Source organism: Trachurus trachurus (assembly GCF_905171665.1).
Source record: "Trachurus trachurus genome assembly, chromosome: 3".
Classification (NCBI taxonomy): Eukaryota; Metazoa; Chordata; class Actinopteri; order Carangiformes; family Carangidae; genus Trachurus; species Trachurus trachurus.
The window spans coordinates 22,901,703-22,923,471 of NC_139893.1; the positions used below are offsets into that span (position 1 = coordinate 22,901,703).

General features: G+C 40.6%; 1 protein-coding gene across 1 annotated transcript in view; it reads right to left on the reverse strand.

The window, feature by feature from the left end:
• Positions 1 to 2,010: 2,010 nt before the first annotated feature.
• The window catches only part of mctp2b (multiple C2 domains, transmembrane 2b), a 35,549-nt gene continuing 15,790 nt past the window's right edge, over positions 2,011 to 21,769 (reverse strand). Inside the window, exons 5-23 of the mRNA XM_083995493.1 lie at positions 20,930 to 21,072; positions 20,301 to 20,377; positions 19,059 to 19,170; positions 18,858 to 18,890; positions 16,681 to 16,851; positions 15,414 to 15,544; positions 15,001 to 15,187; positions 13,437 to 13,530; positions 13,227 to 13,329; positions 12,996 to 13,098; positions 12,715 to 12,816; positions 12,535 to 12,609; positions 11,258 to 11,377; positions 7,645 to 7,758; positions 6,564 to 6,605; positions 4,524 to 4,633; positions 4,136 to 4,245; positions 3,589 to 3,686; positions 2,011 to 2,766 (exon numbers count right to left, since the gene is read on the reverse strand). Of these exons, the coding sequence (XP_083851619.1) occupies positions 2,719 to 2,766; positions 3,589 to 3,686; positions 4,136 to 4,245; positions 4,524 to 4,633; positions 6,564 to 6,605; positions 7,645 to 7,758; positions 11,258 to 11,377; positions 12,535 to 12,609; positions 12,715 to 12,816; positions 12,996 to 13,098; positions 13,227 to 13,329; positions 13,437 to 13,530; positions 15,001 to 15,187; positions 15,414 to 15,544; positions 16,681 to 16,851; positions 18,858 to 18,890; positions 19,059 to 19,170; positions 20,301 to 20,377; positions 20,930 to 21,072 (1,973 nt within the window). The 3' untranslated portion in view covers positions 2,011 to 2,718. The remainder of the gene's footprint in view (positions 2,767 to 3,588; positions 3,687 to 4,135; positions 4,246 to 4,523; positions 4,634 to 6,563; positions 6,606 to 7,644; positions 7,759 to 11,257; positions 11,378 to 12,534; positions 12,610 to 12,714; positions 12,817 to 12,995; positions 13,099 to 13,226; positions 13,330 to 13,436; positions 13,531 to 15,000; positions 15,188 to 15,413; positions 15,545 to 16,680; positions 16,852 to 18,857; positions 18,891 to 19,058; positions 19,171 to 20,300; positions 20,378 to 20,929; positions 21,073 to 21,769) is intronic.

Sequence of the window (21,769 nt, forward strand, 5' to 3'; positions counted from 1 at the left end):
TCTTTGTATATTAAATTCATTAACCCTTATGCTCTACTTATTTTCTCATTGAAAGCTACAAGTTCATTCAGAAAGTGGATGCAGAGGTCAAACTGCTCACTCGAGCCGTGCAGTGTGAAAAGCTCTCCTTCGTGAAAACACATTACAGTAGCCTAGTTAGTGAGAGCTCAACAGCAGTGTTGGTCATGATTGTCATTATCAGAACTGCTTCAGGATCATCATACATCTCTCATGACGAGAGCCGACGTTTGGAAAGATGAATTAATTCAAAGAGCTGAATACCTGACATTTCAACGGAGCAGCTTTTCACTCTCACCAGCTTCCAGTTTGAAGTTACACCATATTTCTGCTTCTAAGGCATGTTTCATCTCATTTTCTTTGAGAGTGTCCATGTGGTTTGAATCCAGCACCAGAGTGTGAGGGTGAACTGTCACAGAAATACACTGAGAGCCATAATCTAGCCACCTGGGCTGTCAGTGTGGACACAGCTCCCTGCTGCTCTGCAGTTTGCTCACTGGTGATCTCATATGTCCGGACCCAGTTAAACACTATGTTGCCCATTAGACCAAATGGTCCACGCTGGATGTATTTGCTAAATAACTAATATAGACTTAATAGATAATAATGGCCTTTCACACCCTCTACACAGCTTTACATGCAGCTCTCCTCTCTGCACACTCTCACACAGCTGAATATTCTCAGGTCCGATATTGAGTTGTAACAAGTCTTTTGAGACCTATCAGCTGCCGTATTTGTGGCTCATCAGAATGCATGTGCCACATCACATTAGTCCCCACGTGTGAACCATGATTTTACTTGGTAATTCTGAAGTGTCTCGCTGCCCATACATATTCATGCCGAGCCTATAAGTGTCAAATTGAGATGTCCTTCCAGTGTCCTTGACAGCGGGTTATTAATATTGAATACCTAAGTCAACATTATAACTAGATGAAGAGATACACAGGTCATCGTCTGCCATGTTCTCCACACCCTCTGTCCTCAAGACTATTGAACAAATGATCAAATTATTTCATGTGTGTGTATGTGTAGAACCGTGTGGGATATTATATGTATTTTACATTAAGTGGTTGAAGGATGCTTAGCTTATTTCTCGTTTTATGGATTTATCAAATGGTCTTGTGTCAAAATACATCAATTACACTTTTACAGATTTAATGAGGTAAATCAAGTACTTTCTGATGCAGGACATCTGTAAAGCGTTTGATACAGAAACTAGGTGATTCTTATTGAGACAAATTTTCCTCTAATTTCACTCATTTCTCATTTAACAGGCTGCAGACTGAGAGCCCACGTGCGCTGACTTAAAAGCTATAAATCCCAGGGTATTACTCTGAACGCCGGCATCTTAACTATTTGAATTCTCCAATCCCTAAATTGGTGTGGCTGTTGTTGCTTGTGGCTGCTTTTAAAACCCTCCTCCTCCATCTCATCCTCCCTCTGCTGCTGCTTCTGCCACTGAGTGGTGAGCAGCCCGGTACCGTAGGTTTGTCTGGCTGCTGTGCTTGATAGGACGCTGGCTGCGGGCATCTCGTCACAGCAGCTGAGGGGAGGTCGCAGAGGTCCTCCTGCTCATGGCGACGCCCAAGGGCCATCAACACAGCGGGGGAGCCCGGGTGCCGGTGAGGTCTCGAACAGCCTTGCGTTGCTTCATGAAAGCCTAATGAAGAGAGGGGGGCTCGGAAACTGTGCCGTTAAAGACGCCCACAATCCTGCAGCACAGGAGCACTCAGAGGATGAACATGGTTGTGCAGGGGAATTCAGAGAAGATGCTACGCTGTGTGATTTTGTGCATTTATTGCCGTTAGAAATGAGAGACACTCGGTCTTCATTAATGATTGTCATGAATAAATAAAATGAAGTGTATACAGCATCCTCTGTGGGATGGGAAACTAAAGGCAGGCACTCGCCTGTGTATGTAAAAACAAAACCATACAGTATTGTGACTGTGCTTTTGGAAAACCGGTCACACAGCTCTAAACATTAGCAGAAGAAACACAGGAGTCTCACTTCTCATATGTTGCTGTATGGACATACAGCATGAAAGGTTGGAAAAGTGATTACAACCCAAATTAATATTTAAAACCCCAACTCAGAAATGTAACTTTTTTCTAAAAAAATATTTACAGCCTTTTCAAGACTTTTACTTTTTAAGTAGCCCTTGAAGAAATGTACTTTTACCCCGGCAACATTTTTTTTCAAAAGATGAATCATCCATTCTAAAATTAAAGTCTTCATATCCGTCAAAGTAAATTATGTAAAAATACACATATACATTCAGTGTGATACAAACTGATATTTCAGTTGGTTTCAGGACAACATAACCTGGGACCAGGAAGATAAAATAAAACAAAGCAGCTTCTGATTGAGTATCTGAAAGAATAATCTGTACAATACAATACAATACAATACAATACAATAAACCAACTACGGTCTGTGGACATAAAATTACAAATCCATCCAGAAAATGTGGTAAAGTAATCTCTGCAGGGTCCTCAGTGTGGACGTCTTTGGTTGAAAGGTCTTTAGGTGCAGGTTGATATGAGCGGTGCAGAGCTGTGTCTCGCCACAGCAGATTAAGATTCAGACCTACCACACACCCCGAAACCAACGTAAAGTGAGATTGTGCCGACCGCCATCGGATCCACTGGAAAACAATTTTTAGGTAGGAAGCCCGCAAAGAGCAGCACTGGCTCCTATTCAAGAGATTTTCTTCTTCTTGCTGCCTCTCAGCTCACTGTACTGAACCTGCAGGAGACCAGAGACACAGTCATTTCAACATGAACATTTCTGTTCATTTGTTTTAAATAGTACTGCTAAACAAAACTATCTTCACTCGGGCAGTGTAGGATGATGATGTGGAGTGAACACAATGACAACACTCTGTTATAAACAGAACCATCAGTGGAGAGACTGCAGAGAGTCACACAGAGACCCAAGGGCATCGGAGAAGGAAAGAGGACACAAAAAGGGGTCAAACCGCTTAGAGAGAGGCAGAGAGAGAGAGAGGAACAGAAACAGAGAGAGAGAGAGGGAGAGGATGGTGTGTAAAAACAGAGGGAACACAGTGGAGAGTGGGATTTAAGGAAAAAATAAGAGGTCAGCAAAGCAGAACGCGGGGAAGGAAAGATTTCCTTTGAATGGTTCATACTTTAAAATGAGGTCTGTGTGTAAGTTCCTGTCACCTTGATGATGACTTTTGTGTTTCAAACCTTAACTATTTAAAATAATCTAAATTACCAATTAACTTTATGAAGTTAATTTAGTTATTTTTGATGTGCGGTGGAGGAGATGCAGCAGCAGCAGTACGGGGCTGACAGTTTGCTCGTGCTCAGTTCAAACAGGAGACACCAGGAGCTGCGTCTCCCGTCTCATCCTGGGAACAGCGGCAGACCTCCACCACATCGTGACCAAAACACAACAAAAATTATAAAGGGCTACGTAATTATACAGATGAAGCTAATTATACAGAAAAGAGCGAAGAATGCCTGGGAGTTGTTGTAGTGAAATGCAAAGCTAGCGGGCTCTGGGATTTTGGGCTTCCTGGCCGGCTGATCCAGTGGGGCTTACCTTCTGCACATCTGAAGGCACCCTCGCCAGGAAATCAAGCACCTCATTGTTGTCGATGCTGTACGGGTTCCGTAATTTCTTGGTGAATTTATTGATACCTAAAACAGAAATTCACACCAACATATCATTAACAGTAGTCTCTTGTAACTGCGCTCTTTGTTTCCACACAAACAAAAACCTGCAGAGGAGGCTCACACTGTCCAAGAAATATTACTACGAGTACAACACAGTGTTTGTCGTCTACTTTTTTTACTCTTTTTTTTTTAACAACATAACACGCTCTGCACCTCGGCCAAATTTTTCAGAAAGCCATTTTTTCATTATCATAAGCAGCCAATAGCACAGAGATAAAGGAGATAAAGTGACAGACACCAGAAAACAGAGGGCAAATAATCCTGTGACCTTTTAAATCCAATGTATCAAAAAACAAGTGAGAAATCACAAAAAAATAAGGAGAGAGATGGGAGGCAGCAAAGTACAGTTCGTGGAGTGGGGGTGGGGGTATGATGGGGTGCAGACAGACGACAGAACAGTGCTCAACACTCACCCCATATTAAAACTATGTAGCGCACAGGGATGTAGTATGTGAGGATCGCTGCGATGACAAAGACCAGCAGAGCCAGGCCTGACAGGAACGGCACAGACCAGTTGAACGTGCTGACAAATTAAGATCAGACACATGAGCATGTGTCAGCACAGGACTTGCAGATTAAATAATTAAATGTAACTGAGACCACAATAATATCAATCATAATTTTCCTTTTTTTAATGGATAATTAGAGTATAGGACAATTAATATGATAAAATATTCAGTATGTATTCACACAATCCCTTTTATAATGTGGCCACGAACATTAATGATCCCTAAAGCTTAAATAAAACTAAATATTAAAAGGTTTCAGAGCATAAATCTTTGATGGATCTTTAATTCTTACTTTTTAATCCTCTCCCCAAAAGAAGCAATCTCATCCAGCAGGTTTTGAACCATGACGACAGTTTCTTGAACCATGTGGATTTTCTCCATCAGCCCTCTCCTCTCAGACTCCTACAGCAGCAAACAACACAGACGGACGGACAGAGTAGCTGCTTAGAAGAAGTTCACACACTGTCTGTGACTTCCACGGGTTTCTTCACAGTTCATGTTTTCTGTTCTGTCTGCTAGGTACAGGCAGGAAAAGTTATTCATGGGTACAAGTATAAGTAGCAGTATAAACTGTCATGTATACATTTTTCAGGAAAGTTCAAATTTAAATATCTTTATAAATAAAAATGACCGCAGCCAGAACTCATCTCGTCAGTAACTGACATGCAGCCTGTTAACTCTTCATCTCCCCGGTGGAATAAAAATGGAAATATTGTTTTTACACTCTACTGTCACACAGTCATTCAAACAAACATTGAAACATATTAGACATATTAGATCCAATATAAATGTAATGAGGTTGTAATAAAAACTGAGGTAAAACTGAATAATGCTGATAGAAGATTCCTTGAAATAAAGATTTAGATAATAAATGTAACATTTAATTATTTCTTTTCTCTTTTCTTTTTAATCAGTCTGCAATTTTCATTTCTTAAACATCTTGATTTTTGGTTTGTAGCCAAAAAGGGGCAAAACAGAGAGGGGCATTTTTAATGAGATACTTTGTCAGCGTCATAATAAACTAGCTGAGACTGTGCATCTCTGTCACATCAAAACTGACTGTTGAGACATTCAAGGCCACAGGTTGGGTCCCCTGGACACTTCATAATAAAAGCCATCCAAGTTGCTCTGAGAGGGAGAGACCACAAAAACAAAACAGACCCAGTCAGTGCCGCTCGGGATAAAGTGTCTGCAAAATGTGAATGTAAAGGCAGAAACTTTGAAAGCAAGTTTGAAACATGTCTTTTTGAAGTGAAGGCTCTTCAGAACAGAACAGGACTGGACTTCACATTATGAAAGAGAAGAGGTACCGTTCTCAGGCTAGACCAGATCCCAGGAGGGAAGGACAGCTTTAAAGTAAACAGAGAGGAGCAGATTCTCTGGAGATCTCTGCCGTGAGAGCCAGACTTCAGACAGAGACACGGCCACATGTCCACATCAAACACAGAGGAGGGTTACAGGACTAAAGAAGAGGGGTTGGTGGGCTGGCAGTGGTGGTTATTGAAGGAGTGTTTACTGGCCAAGGCTATGCTCTTTGTCATCATGTGATCTCTGTGATATATGTTTGCTTCTGCATGGAAGCACTGAGTGATTGCTGGCTCACTGCCATTAAGACTTTGGGGATGAGCCTGGGAAAAGAGCTGCAGAGGGGATCAAACCTGGGATGTTCCGCGTGCACAGTGGCTATCAGGCTAAAAAAACACATGTAAGACAATTTAGCTTCACCTCAGTCAAATATCCATCACTGCACTGAAACACTTGAGCCATTTAAGGGTCATGTTCCCACTGGAACCAGTATGAGAACCACTTTACATGGGGCTGATGCAGGCCATTCAAAACGTCTACAATAAACTGCTGTCATTCTCAAGGAATATTTCATGGCCTAAAAGCATTGTAACACTTTCAACACAAACTTTTAAAATGAGCGTTGAAAGAGCATGTCTAAGAGCTGTCATTAGTCCCATATTGATGGTATTATATGGTGTGTTAAGCGCAGGGACTTTCCCAAATGCAGCAGAACCTTTTTCCCCGCCCCTCTATTTGCATATGAATGTGTTGTGACATGTGGAAATGTCTTCATTAAGCCAAAATGTCTTTTGGTAATCACAAGTTTACAAAGAAATACAGCTAGTTGTTTGGCAGGAATCAAAATACATCAGAAGATTTGGCGCCGAATAAAGAGCTTAACAACATGCAACCAAAGATCATCGGCAGATACCTTTGTCAACATGAAACTAAATAAATAAAGCTAAATTCTCTCCTTTTCAGCAGCATTCAGAAATACAAAGTCAACAAAGAAGTGGGAAAGTAAACAGCCAGCACACGTACACACCTTCTCATCTTCATCCTCCTCATCCCCCAGATCCATACTGTCCTGAAAAAGATAGGTGATGGAGAGGTGAGTGATTTTTAACATCTATTACATGCTTCATTTTGAGACACTCAGAGATTTTCTGTCACTTTTGTTTTGTCTGGTTTAAAGTGGGTGGGAGTGAATTCAAATCTAACACCTGTGACATTGTTTGCTTGTTAACCCACACAGTCTGCGAACTAGTGTTGAGTACATAAGTTATAATATAATATAATATAATATAATATAATGTAATATAATATAACATTCATAATTGTTTTATGTAAATGGGACATGTGCAGTGGGTGTTGAAACGTGAAAAGTGATGTGTGTGACTATTTTTCACTCTTATTTTCTGACATTTCACAGTATGAACTAATCAATTGTCAACAGATTAAATGATGCTTAAATAATAATTAGTAAAAGCCCTGCCTAATTATAAATCAGTGCATATTTCACTGATTTCACATCATGATAACACTTGAACATTGCTCTGTGTATATAATTTGCTATAACCTATAGTGTGTGCTGAGCTACTATTACTGTGTACAGTAAATACAGCTACTGGTCTACACGGGCTACAGACAGGATTCAACATCCAACAGCAAGGAAAAAGTGATAAATTCTGACTTTTTCAGAGCAGAGCACTAAAATGTTTTCTTATTGACCGGTCGCAACAAGAACCAGGCAATGGACCTATTACGGTGAAGAGGCAGGGTCAGGTAACTAGACTACAAAGAAGGAAGCAGTGTTAATAAAGGACAAGCTCTGCAAATTAGCTTAGGCTATAATGATATACTGCATTAGTCTTTTCAGCGCGTTTTCTATGCTTATGGTTTATGTGTTATTTCATTATAATAGGCTATGTAGAAAAGTGCAGCTGGTTGCTATGGAAATTGTGAATGGAAAATGAACTAGACTTATACCGTATAGTCAGCTTTTAATTAGGAGAACAAAACACGGCTGAGATAGTTATTTTTCTATAAAGGAGTACAAACAGGAGCCTGCAGTGTCCCTGGGCTGAAGGAGAACAAGATGGAAGAGCTTGACGGACTTGACTCACCACGTCTTGGCTGACCCGACCAGAGCAGATCCAAAGGTAGTTCCTCAAGATGAGCAGAACCAGCAGAACGGGCAGCATGTAAAACTCCCAGAACCACACCGTCACCACGAACACCTGCAGGCAGGAGGCCACACGAGTCAGATATCAAGCACCAGGACGATAGGAGTACAAAACAAACTGCTCTTCATTAAGACACATTCAAAGACATTTTCAATAGATCCTGAATCCCTGCTAGCTAAAGGTCGTTCCAATCTGCTATTGATCACATAAGCACAGATCAAGCTGATGAGTGCTTTGGGGCCACTATAAAAGCCTGGCGTCCTACGTATAGTTATCCTGCATACGCTGTGCAGTGTGGCCACTCTGCTCAGCAGGACGGTCTCTCCCTCCACTTCCTGGATATACCCTGACATTAACCACATAAGTCTAATTGCTCTGCCTCTCTCATCTTGTGTACATTAAAGCTGACCGCACACGGGGGGGGCTGGGGGCCAGTGTGTGAATTATGTCTTTTAAATAATGGCCATAATGGCACTTGTGATGCACATTCCACCTGTGTGTCTGCGGCTCAGGTAAAATGGATGAGAGGATAAAGAAATATGGCTTGTGATGTCTGGATCACACAGCAAAATGGAACTATAAAATAATCCTGTAAGAGCGGCCGCACCGGCCAAACTGGCAGCCAGCCAAAAGGCGTGGGGAACGGTTTACAGGTTTTTAAATGCTAATAAAAATAGAAGTGAACATCTGGTAAAGACATCACTCTCCTCTGAGGCACCAACTGGCATAAAAGATGAGCCCCCCAACCCCCCTCCTCCCTCCCTCCCTCCTCCCTCCTCTCCGCCTCCACCACCACTACCACCATCAGCTTTAATGTGCAAAAAGCCAAGCACGCTCTTGTCTCTGTTATCACAAGCCAAAACAGGGCCTGGGAGAGGAGATGAAACCAGTTCCTCACTGAAAGGGTTATGTTTTATTAGTGAGGACTTTGTAATGAGTGGGAGAGCTGGGACAAGGGGAAAGCCAAGTCACGCTTTGGTGGAAATGTATACTCAAGCCCATAAAGATTGTGATAACTGCAGCCCATTTCAGCTTGAGAGGCATTACACCGTCTTCGACAGCAAAAAGGGATCTGGACGTACAATCCAGATTAGAGGAAATAAAAAATATGAAAGGCTACCTAATGTTGGGAGAGCTACCGAACTGGAGAGTAGTACATTTCCAGAACGCAGCAGGATTTCCACACTAATGCTTAGGGGGAAGGGTTTGCATTGCACAGGGGTAATCCAAGAACACAGAATCACTGTCATCACTGAGACCACTCACTGATGTAAAGCCACAACAACTAACCTTTCCTGAAAAACCTCAGGTGAAAATTATAGCACAATTTCTAAATGCTAAAATATATTGTAGCAGTAGAACAAAGGGAGAGGATTCATAAAATCAGTGAAAAGTGCTATCTAGTAACAGTCTGCAAAGATTAGCGTGCTTATCAATTTTGGATGAAAATTGCTGTTATGCTGCAAATGTGACCAGTGAGTAGTTTGAGTTCTGTCCAAAACTTGATATTTCAGGGAGGTGTTGTCTGCTTTTTTTTTTTTTTTTTTTGCGATCACAGATACTGAAAAACATATCAGGAGCCTCCTTTGCAGGACTAGTAGGGGACAGAAAAGTTGCTGCATATGAAACCTTGGGTAACACTTTATAATAAGTACACACTATTAAACAGTAGTTAAGCTTTAAAAACTGAATTTATAATTTATACCACATGAATACTCATTAGTATGTAGTTTATAAATACAGTTAAAAATGTTTTACTCATTATTGATAAGCACTAACTGTATTTATAAACTACATATTAATGAGTATTCATGCGTTATAAATGAAGAATTCAGTATTTATTAATGTTTAATAGTGTGTACTTATTATAAAGTGTTACCAAACCTCGTCATAGAAGATGTACCTCATGGTATGTTGCTGAAGTGGGGCATACACTTTTCTTTTATGAAGTGAAAGGATGAGGTGGGAGCACACTGGTTACACTGGCTTCCATGTGGGAGTTACGCTTTGGCCTTTACTTAGTATTTTGGATGACCGCTGTGTTTGGTGCGAGTAAGACTTGAAAACTGGGGTCATGCTATAAAGAAATTGATATTTCAAAAATAAAAACAGCAAAACCTACCACCTTTCTTAACCAAACTGCGTGATCAGTTATATAATTATACTGCTATGACTCATGCTTCTTGCCACGATAACCCGTACCTAAAAAGATACACTATGAGATATTGACTGAATCTCTTTGCACGAAGGTGTCTCATCATCGGCAGGTGTTGCAGGTAGCTGGTTGCCATTTCCTGTCATGTAAACTGAAGCTTTGAGTCATTACTCTTATGTGGCGGCATTAAACCAGGCATTTATTTCTTCTCACTGAGGCTTGAAAAGACAGGGAGCATTAGTGTGAAAACACGAGTACAGATGGTACTGTCTTTCAAACACTGAGCTGCAGTGGGCGAATGTGTGTGTACATCGTGTGCTTGTTCATGCTTGTATGATTCTACCTTAGTGTGTGTGTATCTGAGCTGTTAGGAAAAACCACAATATCATCCCCAATAATTAACACTAGTTATAAAGAAAGAGAGAGGATTGGATATTCTTCAGAATAACCTGGCATAAGAATCTATTGTGAGTGCCTGTACATTAACTGGGCTTTAAATATTTAATGTAAGCAGTTTCTATATACGCAGTTTCTGGTTAGAGCACGCTGACCTCAATGCCCCCACTCTAAATCCTAAATCCTAAATGACAAAGCTAAATGCATGAGTAAAAGCTAAAACCCAGACTGTGGCTTGTGTTCAGATAACAGGTCTGTTGTGCAGCTCCCATTTTTCACAGCAAATTGAACAAACTGTTCTATTGGCTGGCGTACAGTATCTTTTCACCAGCCTCTGAAGGAAGTATTTAGATGCTAAGAAAAGCTTTAGTGCCATCTACAGGATGTTGGCTTTAAAAACAAAAAGAACTCCCCATGACCTTGATTGCCTACATCATTAATGCACAACTTGGCGAATGCTGTATCACTGGAGTCAGATTTGGAAGATAATAATGTCAACAAGATCAAAACCCACTTCACTTTGCACTTTCAAAAGACGAAGGCGAAAGGCCTCTGCTGTGTTTCTGTCTTAACAGTTGCTTAACACTTGTATTGAACAATGGCAGGATGGAGAATCAGTCTTATCTCTGAAGAGCCTTTTAATTGGACTTCTGTCGGCATAATGGGGTCTAAATCAAACCGAGCACAGATTGGACAGAGGGTTAATGAGTTGTCAGGGAAGTAGAACAAAAATAGACTCTATCTTGACTCCGCTGGGACTCTACTCTCTCCAGCTGAGGTTTAACTGTGCATCCGCGACACATGCAACGCTGAAAGCGTCCACTCCAGCACACAGCCGTGGCCAAGCCAGCGATTCTGCTGAGCCCAACACCGCATTGATTAAGATTCTCGCTGGGAGAGTTCAAGTAGGGGTTGGCGAGACTGCAGTTGTCTTCCGCAGCCTTAGAGGGAAAACAGAGGGAAATGCAGATAGTGTGTTGATAAGCAGTTAAAGCACTTCACCAGGAAGGCTAGCAGGCTCCTCTGAACACTCTCCCACTGGAAGCAGCTTTTGATGTACTGCAGAGTCGACATGATAGCCCTGTACAGCGTCTGAACACGCATCACGTTCCTGGCCAGAGCCTGAAAGATAGAATTATAAATGTGAACAATTGATAACATTACACCAGCCATGTTTGAATAATAAATGAATGAATAATAATAATTCACTTAATAATGTTTGCATTCTGTCCATGCCAAACATAAAACTTCCAGCCAGTCAGTCGAACAGTGAGAGTAGCTGGTATGTTTTGGCATGAGCCAGTGTGGAGAGGGGGGCAAGAAAAATCTGACCTGATTTTGTCAACCAAGACTTTCAACATTTAAACAAACTGAAAACCTGCACGGCACAGCCGCAGTCCTCCGAGTGTAAGCCAATTTTGGCTTTAGTGAACAATCCATTGTCTCACAACAATGAGTCTTTGTGCAGAGTACAGACAGTCAGGCACCTTGTGTCACACCCTGTCTTGCAGACTGTATATCAAACTAATGTTGTAGAACAGCGGACAAGAACTGAGTCACAGTTGGGGTCAATTAAAAGAATTAAAAGCTCAATTCACCTAATTCAGCCAAAGGGCAGTTTTGCTTTAGGATCAGGTGTTTTTAAAGAGAAAAATCAAGGTAAAAGTTTTTTTGTTGAAATAATTGATAGGAATATCAGTTCTAACTCTCACTCTGTCTGTAAACTCTTAGAAAAAAGAAAAGATAAATGTATTATTCAAGCATTACATGTGCAGTGACCTCTGACCCCTACCCTCCATACAGTTAGTTCCCTCTGATGTTTAATCCCATGAAGTCTGCATCTGCAATTACCCATTGTTTTCTTCAGTGAATAATATGCGGTTTACTTTTTCAGTCAATTGTTTGGTTTATAAGATGGTAAAAAAAAATTGGTTTCACAAATTTAATAAAATCTACAATGGATTAAATAACAAAAAAAGATTTTCCATTACAAATCAGTCACATTACATGCAGAAATGTTCAGACGCTGGTGACGCAGGTGCATTTATCCTTGAAAACTAATGACAACAGTAATCAAATATGGAAATAGTTGCTGTTTAGTTTTCTGTCAGTCTGATCTAATGAAGTGACATTTAGCATTTAACCAAGTGTGCACTGCTCTGGATAAGCAAACTAAATATATATTTTTAAAGGCTAAATGAATGTTGTATTTGTTACAGAGACTGCAAACTAATTCCTCAACCCTGGATTAGAATTATAATATCAGAACTGTGACAAACCTTTTTGGAAAATTTGGGATTATCCTCGATGAATCCTCTCTCTTTGGGCTGGAAGGTTCTCATACTTGCTCTGACCTGATAAAAAAAAGTCAAGACGCAATGACAAGCAGACAGAATCAGGCCCATATTCCATATCCATCACAGCCTCATGTCCTCATTGCAGGATGAACTTTTACTCACAGGGTTAAAAATAACCTCCAGCTCCAGAGTGATGCTCCCCTTTGACAGTCCACCTAAGTCCTCTTTCTTCAGCGGAAAGGCGATCTGTTGTCCCCTGCGGATCTGCAGGACAGAAAGGGCATCAGGTGCTGAACTCAGCCATGAGCCTGACTATCAGTCATGCCAGATTACATCTTAGCAAGTCTTCAACCCACTGGAGTGTTATCGCCCTCTTCACTTTAATTTAGACGCAGAGTGTAAATAGATTAGTCTATTGTGTGCATGACGGACTCCATGTTTACCGAGAGCAGGGGAATGGCAACCTTTCCCAGGAAGTCTGGCGCCTTGTCTCCATCCTCATCAAAGATGGTCACCACCAGAACATCATGAATGTCTTTGACAGGGCTGTGGAGACAAACAAGGAGGGTCAGGTTGCACCACTGATACAACATGAAGTACACATGTGGTTCAGACTGCATGCATCATGTGGCATTAACGGTAAAAGGTGGTTGGAGAGAGAAAGTGGGACTGACAATGTGAAGACTTTATTCCACTCTGGGTAGAGGGTCTTATAGATGGTGTGGGTCTGAAGTCTGTCATTCCCCAGTTCCAGCACACAGAAAGGGTCACTCTTGCCTACACAACACAACACAGCACACAACACTTTCACTCTGGATGTCTGCCGTTCAATTTACTGTAACATCAGAATGAAGAGAGACCTTGAATCCGGATGTGTGACGTACCGTTTAAATCAGCAGCCAAAAGATCTGTAGCTTTGACAACCTTAACTTGAAGAAAACCAACATCCCGGAGGTTTTTCAGGGATCTTTTCCAGCACTGTGGGGATAGTGAGCAGGTGAGAAGCTGCATGAGAGCACATCGAAATTACATAAATATTTTAATAATAATTTTAAACAGAATCATCTTCAAATCTAGATTTGGAATAAAACACAGAGCGGGAGAGACTATCATGTAATATGTGTCAGATTTTCTTTTCATTCAAGTGCATAAATATGCTCTATGTCCAAATTTTAAAACATAATCGAAAACCAAAACTGGATTCAGACCTAAGCTCCACCATTACTTTCAGAAAACACTGCACACTAGGAGACTAATATATCTACAGTTTAGACTGATATAGGCTAATCTGTGTATGTAGAATTTCCCTAATAAATGTGGCGGTGATCAATAAGTATTTGTGATCCAGGTTTGAGGATATCATCACTATAGGGCCATGCTTTTGCAAGTTAGAGCATGCTGCTTGATGGTCCTTCGAGAAAATACTATCTAATGGCATCAAGGGTGAATTTGAACAATATGTTTTTAAGACTGTCACAGCCTGTAATTGTACTGATACATCAAAATGTAACTTTTCAAGCAGCTGAGGGATAATTTTTAAACCTTCCTGGTATCAACAGAAATCGGGGTATAATGTAATATATCAGCTAAAAATTATAAGGCATTCTACAATTTGGGTTAGGGTTAGGGTTGTTGTTGTAATGCAAGGTATGTTGCATTTTTAATATATTGCATAAAAACTGATAACATCTGATAGCAAGGGTTCATTGGCGGGGTTTTCCAACTATACTATTAAATTATAATTTACCAGAGGGAATTAGGATGCATAATGACAACAAGACATATTCATGTATTCAGTCTCGGAGCCTCTCTTTTCCCTTGACGCCAAGCTGCAACACTCCCTGTTACACTTACAAAATATTTTTTTGAACTTACAGTACCACCTCACTGAAGTTCAAACCATGATGAAAAAAAAAAAAAAAGCCTGTAGCTCTTCATGAACAGAGCAGAAAAATTACAGGCTCTCAGACAGATACTGCCATCTCTTGGCCCTTCAACAAAGAACACAGAAAGTGCCCTCTTCACACTGACTCACAATGTGAGCCCCTTTTTGCCAATATCCACTCCATATAGAGAGATTTAAACCATCAAACATGAAGGATGAAAAGCATAATGGCCTTGTGCTCGACTTGACCCAGAAAATCTGGGACGACACCAGATTGTCCAGGTGTCACTTCTTGAATTTATATCCTGAAACTGAGTTAAACATTTAACTTGAAAGTAACAGATGGATGGATGTTTTGTTGTTGCCTTGTGTTAATATATGGGGGTCGGGGGAAAAAAGAGGATGCATCTGTATTTCACTCAGTATCATGGGGCTTATGTCGATCAACTGACAGAAGTGTCAATTGTCAATTGACACTTCTACTGGGACATGTGAGGAGCGGCGTGATGCAGCTACAGTGCAGTTACAGACAGATGACAGACACACAGCACGGAGACACTGACGTAGCTGTCCAGCTGGTTCTGTCGTTCGTGAGGTTCGTCCAGAGGCGCAGCACACAGGTCGGAGATGGAGACGCCGCTGCACGCGTTCAGTGTGAGGAGGAAAACTAAGCATCCTCGCCCGTGATCCAGGGACTTTGTGAAGAGCTGCCTCTCGTTGAAAGGGACTTGAGGTAGGTCCACTTCACACCTGCACACAAACAGCAGAATTTCATTCGGACACACAGAGACGTATACATACAACATTCAGTACAAATGAAATGCACAGATGTCTTGTGTGCACTTGGCTGTGTGAAACTGATGGCATGGTGAATGGTCACATAGTTGGTGTTGACACTGACATACATCTGTCAGACTCCATACACTGTTTACTTTATACTACACAAACTAACACATCCGAGGCTGAAGAGACTCACGATCCCAAACACTCCTCACTCCTTCGTCCTTCCTTGGACCAGAGCTCCGCCTCAAGGTTTTCTGGAGTGTCGATGAACTGGTTAAAAGTGAACCTCTCTCTCCACTGAGGGTTGGCCACTTTGCAGTGATTCTGAATGAGGAAGAACATGAACCGTTACAAATGTTTCCCATTCTTCTATGTCCACATTGATCAATGATAGTAACCATTCCAATTCAGCTTAGAGAGTGTAGTTGTCCAGATTTACAGTCACAGCTACTATTTACAATATGGGTGGGTGGCCATACGTCCACATTTTTCAACAGAGTACTGTAGTGTGTGTGTGAATGTTTTGTTATCTAGCAGCATTAAAGTCCCACTGCACTTCAAAGTAAAATAAACAATTGCTGTTACTTTGAAACTGAACACGAAGAAAGAAAAGGAGCAATGCTGCTCATTAGCATGCAGCTTGAATGTGTAATGGATGATATTGCAAGATAACTGAACAGCAGGATAATCATCAATGACAGTTGTCACAGAGCCTGCAGCACAAGAAAGTGAGCATCCCTGCCAGACAACATCCCAGCTGCCTGGATGAGCAGCAGTAAGAGCCTCGGCCTTTTATGCTACACATTGAAAGTCTGCTTCATATCTCTCCTTGGCCCTGTTGCTGTTCTTTTTCCCAGGACGTGGCGTTTACGTAATGTGCGTTCACAGAAAGATTATAAAGGTCACAAGGCCGTCACATTTGCACTTTTGAAACAGATGGACTGTTGACATAATTACTTAACACTCTGGCATGAGCTGATGAGAAAACAAAAATACAATAAGAGTATATGAATGCACTGCATGAGCCACCTTTCAGTGAATGGCATTATATTATATTATCATTTACATGATTATAATCTTTCATCTTTATAATCTGTCTTGTTTGTTATTGTAGATGAGGCTCTCAATTACCCAGAATGAGTTGGATCATAACATATGAGCATTCAATGCCAGAAAACTAATAATTACAGTACATAATTACTAACTAAATAAATTAAAGCCAATATTGAAGAAAGCTTGACAAAACTGTAGATTTAGAGGAAACAGGAAAAGGAAGATGGATTCAAGTAGTGATGAGTTCAGAACCAGGGGAGAAGGAGGACGGAGAAAAGGGAGGGGAGTGTGAGACAAAGAAAATGGTAGAAGCAAGGAAACGTTGAGAGGGCTTAGGAATAACAAGGACATTTCAAGAGGAAGGGGAGGAGGGCTGGAGGAGATGAAAAGCATTATTCCTCCAGTACCTTGCTTTTGTATCTCTGCTCGCCCAGTCTGAAGCGAACAAAGAGCTGACCACCCTGAGTGTCCAGCGGCAGCTCCCGACCCTCAACCAGAGTCACTGACACAACAGAAGTCCACAGCTGACTCTTCCTCAGTGTTTCTGACAGACGGAAGCTCTGAGGGGACGATCCTGCCTGCACAATACGAGTGGAAAGGGATTCAAAAAAGCAGACAAAATGAATCTAATTCACTTTCACATTCTGCCTGGTTATGTTGTTTCTATTTAACACTGCACACATGCATGAGGCAGGGACAGAAAGGAACCAAACAAAAACACAACCACCTACGCTATTATAAGGCTTAAATTAGATGGTTTCTTCCTCAAGATCTGGACTCTGGACATCACAATCAGCACCCTTCCAAGATGGCCACTTATCAATGCAAAGCTGAATGAGACGGCATTATCTCTTTTCTCCGGTGGAAAATTAACTGATCCTTCATTTCACTGAGAGATTAGTTAAAGCTAGCAGTGTAGAGCAGCATCTCTCTCTCTTTCTCATTTACACCATATAGTAGGGACTCAAGCCATATACTGAGATAATTAGCTGAGCCTAAATGAAGACACAGTGCTGTAGGGAGATAAATTTAACCCAGATTTAATTAACACAGATCAAGCTGACACTGCTGTCTTGTCTGTCTCTGTTCTGCCTTATGCATAAGCAGAAAATCATGTTACCATAAAAATGCAGCTCTAAACTGGACAGAGTACAGTAAGTATCTGTTGTAACAGAGGAAACATGCATGCAGTGAACACTTTATTAGGTACACCTGTTTAGCAATGCCAATACAGAATCACAAGGCTGCAGCAGAATCTGTAAATGGACAAGGGCGATGTGCTGGACTGCTGCATGACAGGATGATGTGATGAGCAAAAAAGCAAGCAGCTGCTCTGTGGGACATACAGTCTCATCAAGTCGGAGCACAATCATTACACTAAAGGGCCTTCAATATTCTCTCTCTCTATATACACACTATTATGTTTTTGTTATTGTCAAAATCCCACAAGCAACGATACATTAGTCCATCACTGAATCCTTACTAGTGTCCCCACCCTGTCTGTGTTTGTCTCTCCATCCCAAGTCTTAAATCTTTAAAAATAATTCACAAATATATTTTTAAAAGCAACACTATGGAACCTTTGTGCATAAATAATATATTATTCTCCATCTTATAAATAAATACTTGAACTCATCCACAATAAATACTTGAACTCATCACTTACTATATTCAGTACATTTAATATAAAAGGTGGCTTGATGATGACAAACTTGAGACGGTAAGTTAATTTGGCTCATATTAGAAAGTATGTTTGCTGACTTTGTGTGTTCATGCTTCTCTTACATTACGTTTTTGCTTTCACTGCCATCCCACTTTAATTATACATACACACAGTATCTAGGGTGGAGGATGTAGGAGAAACAGTGATCATGTGTTTGTAGATATTGAAAAATAATGTAGCAAGAGGCACTGGGGAGACTGATACACCAAGCATTTGATGCACAGCTAAATTGATTAATAAATTGTTTTTTTTTTGTCTTTTCATAGGATTTGATCACAATAACAAACATAGATATGACTCAACAGGAAGTTCACAAGTACATAAGCAGCTGAGTTCTGCAATGGTTGTGTAAAAGAGAGACTCCAAACACAATGAGATGTGTAAACTTGCTGTCCCGCAATAGGCACGTACAATGTTGTTGAGTCCTAATGTTTAATGTTCAAGAATCTATTAGGGCATTTACATTCATCAGAGTCAATTTGCCACAGATGACACAATGCTGTCTTTGTTTTTAGAAATGTGGTGATTTGCTGCCCTCTTGTGCAAAGACACAGGCTACTGCTAAAATAAACAGAAAACAGCAACAGGGATTGTCTGAATAAAATGTTGCTCAAGTATAAGACATCAGATCAGCTGCTGTGCACGTTGTGGGATTATCTAATCAGTCTGAGCTGTACCAGAATCCAAACACTGAGCACGATAGTGGAAGTGGACACTCTGTGTTAGTCTTTCGACTATATACTGTAGTGTTTGTTTTTTACCCTTGATGCAGCAAAGTCTCTCGTTCACATTTAGCACAAAGCTGACCATAGTAAATGTTATTTAATGTCTGTCCAATGTTTTCCCTCCATTGTTTCTTACCCTAATACTTCGTTTTCGTTTTTGGGCCCACCACTGCCGACAGGAGCATGCATGTTAGGTGCAAAACAAAAATACTTTGGTTAGTAAGACATACACAGGAACCTAAAAGGAAAGACAAGCATGCAATAAACATAATGCATATGAACCATTGCTGCTGCAAGCAAACATGCAGTTAATATACAGTATGGAAGCTTGCCATACTTGGCCTTTTTTGCTGTCACCCCTGAGTGACAGACTCATGTCCACCAACACAATGCCCATGTCCTCCTCCAGGCTGTTTGGGTCGTCCAAGGGCAAAGACAGCTCATTGACTCTGGAGGAAAAACACAACACAAATTTGAGCTTCAGTTCAATTCAAATAGATCTATACATTAGACATGGGGGTGGAACAGAGAGAGTGCTGTGCAGCTGAACTGGTGCACAAGTGGGTTATTTGGTTGATGTGGGTTGTGGAGGCATGCAAGTAATTTTGAAAAACAAGCACCAAGTTACCAATTTATTATGAAAGTGCACCTCTACAGTTTAATGCAATACAACAGCAGTACATTTTCAGTTTTGTTGACAGTGACAGAGAGGTGGCTGTAGTCAGTCATGCTCTTGTTTTATGTCCAAGTTCATTGCAGAGTTGAAACAACATTTACGTGTCAGTGTCAACATAATCCACAAAATAAGCTCCACAGGTTCAGGAAAAGAAGGAAAAAAATTAAATATGGCGTTGCAACATAAAGTACCACAATAAGCACTTTCTACATAGTGTACGCTAAAAGAAGACAAAACACTCATCAGCAGTAAAGACAACTGATATTTTAGTTTACAACAGATAAAGATAAGATAAAATGAGTGCCAAAGCAGAAAAACACATTTCCACTAAACTAATTCATTGCTGTTTTTTCCTAATTCTTAATTTTTGTGTGTGGATTTTACATCTTTAGGTTCAAGTAACAATTCTAACTTTCACTTTAAATATCCACCGTCCGTAGAAAGGCATCAGCAGGTACAGTACACAATGTGGGTGTTTTAAGGGGTAACAAACCAAAGGAGCTGGGAGGCCCTGGTTGGGTACATGTTGATGAAACTGTGAAAGTTCAACTTCACTATTCATATTTGAGGGAGAAACATTCCTTCTAGTGATTCTTTAATCACCTTGACTGGTCATACTCCAGTTATCATTGTAGTTTAGTTTGTAGCTGGTTATGGTTAATTATATCATTACAAGCATAAATGTGAGTCAGTGCATGAACAAGAAACTGCAGTAAATTTAGACAGGATTATTTCAACAGCAGCATTACCCCATCACCTTTAATACATATAATGGCCACAAAACAAAATTTTGTTTTTCCAATATCTATTTTAGACTCTGAAATATAGGCTTATAAGCTCATACACTTACAGTGCACAGTTCATGTTAAGCCATCATATGCTCACTGAGCTTGAGCTACTCACTTGTCAATGTTCAGATCACTCAGGTTGACAACAGCAGAGCCCATAAAGTCATCTGTCGTCAGGTCACGGTCGTATACCTGTGTCATGTCAAACAGCAAGAGAGCAACATGGAGACAATTACTGTAACAGTGAGTGGCTGAAAGGACAACCACTGTCTGTGCGGTTTATTACTGTCAGTGAAGGCAGAGCCTGACCAGGCGTCAATTTTTACAACTCTACAACACAGACCACCATTGTAAATGAAATCCTGCACAGCTGAAACATGCACTAACACATGTTTGAAGGTTGGGCATGTGTAACTACAGCTGACCAGAGGTGAAGTACTGTAGTGGAAAATATTTTGGGAGGAGAAGAGCTGAATAAAACATTTAGTTCATGTGTAGACACTAAACAAATTCTGCTGTGTGTTTAAAACACCAGCTTCCAGTTACGCTCGTTCTTGGCAATTTAAACTTCCATTGTTCCAGCTCAGGTGCAAACATAGAAAGTCCCCTGAGCTCTGTGAAACGTCTGATAAATTCCAATCAACAAATTCAACATGTCTTACTACGCTGACAGTACATTAACAGGCTCTTTTATTATCAAATAATACATTTCTCTAACAGAATAATGACTTGTGATGACAATACCTTGATGTACAGTTTCTGATTCAGATCCTTCACAGGCAGAGAGAAGGTCTCGTTCCATGTAGGGTTCAGGTTTTTATAAACCACTTTGCTTTTGTAGAACGTTTTGCCGTCCAATTTGAATTTCACATATGGGTCACTGGTACCTGAAAAATGATACATAAACATGAAACGGTGCATTTTAGATTATTTAACCGATACTTGTTAGCACTGGCACCTCACTAGGACACATGGATGCTGATGGAGAGAGTTGCAGTGACTGGGGATTAAACATGAACAAACAGACCACACTGCAGCTGTTGATTTAGCCTGGAAATGAGGCCAGAGGATTTTATACAATGCACTGACTGATCAGACCTAAATTAAAAGTTAAAATCAACCACGTTTTGTTTTACAAAAAGATTTCTCCTTAATTAAAGTTGGCTACTGGTTTGATTCAGGTCACTCATCATCATGACTGATTGTTATCAACACAAATGAAATCATCTAATTTCTAAACTGGGTTACTAAAAAGTCTTGAACTCTTGTTTCTTAACTTTCTTAACAAGGGAAATGTAACAGTTTCCAGTAAAAGGGAGGACCAGTAAACTTTAAGAAGTGTCATCTCGGAGGATGTGGGGTTTTTTTCCCCTCCCGACCGAGCTGACCACAACTTCCTGAATCGTTAGCCAATCAGGTTTCGACAAGTTTTTTTTTTTTTTGTGAGGTTGCATGTGTTCAAGATATTATGAATCTAATTTTCAAAAAAGATGACAGATATTGAGAATGCCTATTTTTCCTTCATTATTATTACTACATATGTATCTAGCTTTGTGCATTGTGTTTACACACCTCATATCTGAT